The sequence below is a fragment of the Rasamsonia emersonii genome (genome assembly GCF_000968595.1).
Source record: "Rasamsonia emersonii CBS 393.64 chromosome Unknown ctg1118621760050, whole genome shotgun sequence".
Classification (NCBI taxonomy): domain Eukaryota; kingdom Fungi; phylum Ascomycota; class Eurotiomycetes; order Eurotiales; family Trichocomaceae; genus Rasamsonia; species Rasamsonia emersonii.
This window is the reverse complement of record NW_013563237.1, coordinates 513-2,999: the sequence shown is the minus strand read 5'-3', so window position 1 is coordinate 2,999 and position 2,487 is coordinate 513. Positions and strand designations below refer to the sequence as shown.

General features: G+C 45.2%; 1 protein-coding gene across 1 annotated transcript; it reads left to right on the top strand.

Moving 5' to 3' along the window:
* On the top strand, positions 1 to 1,384 carry T310_3081 (RNA binding protein; the record flags this gene model as incomplete). The annotated part of the gene is made up of 2 exons (XM_013474022.1): positions 1 to 260; positions 328 to 1,384. 2 exons carry the CDS (start codon positions 1 to 3, stop codon positions 1,382 to 1,384), a joined length of 1,317 nt encoding a protein of 438 aa, XP_013329476.1.
* Between the last annotated feature and the right edge of the window lie 1,103 nt (positions 1,385 to 2,487).

The following is a 2,487-nucleotide window of genomic DNA, read 5'->3' as shown; positions in this document are numbered from 1 at the left end:
ATGGCGGACCTATCGTCTGTTGCCTTCCTCCTCGAACCGTCTGGGTGTATGCCAGCTAATCTTTTCTCCACAGAGAGGCTATCGACAGGCGGCTGGGACGGACAGACCCTGACCGTCACGCTGGCCCGAGCAAGCTCACCGACGCGGCCGATTGCTGGGCCTACGCGGAGTCCAACGCGTTTTCCACAGACGTCGTACGTACAAGGCTATTCGAAAAGTGCAGCAGGTATCACGGCTCCAGCGTCTCCCATATCATCAGAGTAAGCAAGCAGTCCTCTCCGAAGCATTGCGTGGATGAGGTTACGTTAACGAAGAATACTATTTCAGATCGATGGCTACACCCCCAGCAAGCTATCAGTCACCAGAACCTATAACGATTGTGAACTACACAGGAGTCAACAATGTTATGCCTCTTCCAATGGACCCGATGTTTCAGCCGGTTCCCTGGAACACAGCACCCGCTAAGGGGGCAGCTCCTTTTCCGAACTCGCATGCTGTACCTACAGCTGCACCTGCACCGATGTTCACTCCTCCATTCGATCCGGCTGCGTATTCGTTCTATCCGTATCAAATGCCGGCAGTTCCCCCGATGTACGAGATTCACGTCCCCAAGCCGCCCATTCAGAATAACTGTCGGACAGATATGTTCCAACAGCAATACTACCACTCCTACGGCTACGAGATGCCTAGCAATATGAATAACATGGCTGCTGCCAATGTCAGTTACCCAACTTATCCACTCGCTGGCAGTGGCAGTGGCAGTCGCAGTGTCCTTATCCAAAATCTCGCTCCTGACGTCAACCAGCAAGTCCTCGAGGGGCATTTCCGTGTCGCAGGGACCATCGAATGGTGCGAGATCATATCCGAGGAAGACGGCAAGCCATCATCATCATCTTCTTCTTCTCATTCTTCTTCTGGCAGTCGGAAAGTCTCGGGCTCCTACGCAACAGCCACCTTCAGGACAGAGGAAGAGGCGAAGCGAGCAGTGGAGCTGTGCGACAGGAGTCTGTTGATGGGCAGGAAAATCAGAGTGAGGCTCGACTGGGAGGCAGAATCGATATCGAATCCAGAAACGAGCGGTGATATACCGACACCGACGTTGACAGCATCGTCGTCGCCAACATCGTCATCATCATCAAAAGAAAGGACTGACAATAACAATCACAAAGACTCGAGAAGAGACTCAGGAAAAGAATTTTCACTACAGGATCATAACAATAAGTCTGACACGACAACGACGACAGCACCACCCCACCAACCCCTCGTCGTAAACGGGTCCTGTGTCAGAAGGCGAAACAATCCTACTAGTCCTGGTCCTGTTCATGGTCCTGGTCCTCTTGTTCTTGGTCCGAATGCCAGCAGTCTAGTGAAAGTGAACAACTGATCTAATTAACATTGATCAACATTGTTTCTGCTTCTCTCTCTCCCTGCCCCCTCCAATCTCATGTGTCTGCCTTGGGTGTGTGAGCGTGCCCATGTGTGTGTGGATTTGATTCCTCGATCGTTATTATTTCCTTTCCTTTCCTTTCCTTCCTTCCTTCCTTCCTTTCTTTTCTTTCATTGCTTCTTTCTCTTTTTGCTCTGCATTTTTTTTGTTATTGTTATTGTTGCATTTGCATAAACACGGCGATGATCGATCGATCAACTCAACTGATTAATCAACTTGACTACATATCCGTTTTATCTTGTCTTGTCTTGTCTCATTTCTTTTCATTTCATTTTCATTTTCTGTTCTTTTTTTTTCTTTTCTTTTTCTTCTTCTTTTTCTTTTTTTCATCTTGTTTGTTGGTTGGAAAAGTGAACTCTGAACTCTGCAATCCACACACAGACACACGCATGCACACACATACATACACACAGAGCTCAACCTCATCTATGTCTATCCTGATCTCTCTCTCTCTCTCTCTATCCTTCCTCTATCTATCGATTTGATAATAATAGTCCTAGCTAATAGAATGGTTGATTTGATGGCTATTTTGTGTATAGAAGGAACAGGAGCACGAGCATGTTATAATGCAATAATCAATGGTTCGCTCAATTGCTCGCTCGCAAGGACTTTATACTTCCGCACTTCAGTCGGCAAACAACCATGGATCCAGCAGAAACAAAAAGAAAAAGACAAGTGAAAAAAAAAAGGAGAGAGGAAAGAAAGAAAGAAAGTGAATTCTCAAAAGAAGCATCTAGATAAACAAAACCCGAAAAAAAATGTCAAAGTATCTAGCATGATAACTCAATTTCAATTTCAAAAAAAAAAGGAAAAAGAAAGAAAGGAAATCTCTGGACATACTCTCTACAGTATATCTCGTTGAGTTATTATTACCTATCTAGGTAAATAGGTAGTTACATACGTAGGTACCTAGGTAGGTAGGTAAGGTAGGCTAATACTGGGAGTGGGTCTCCAGGTCTGAAATCAGTTTACAAAATAATAATAATTATTATTATTACAGATGTAACTAGATGAACGGAGCATATAATAGACCGTACTGT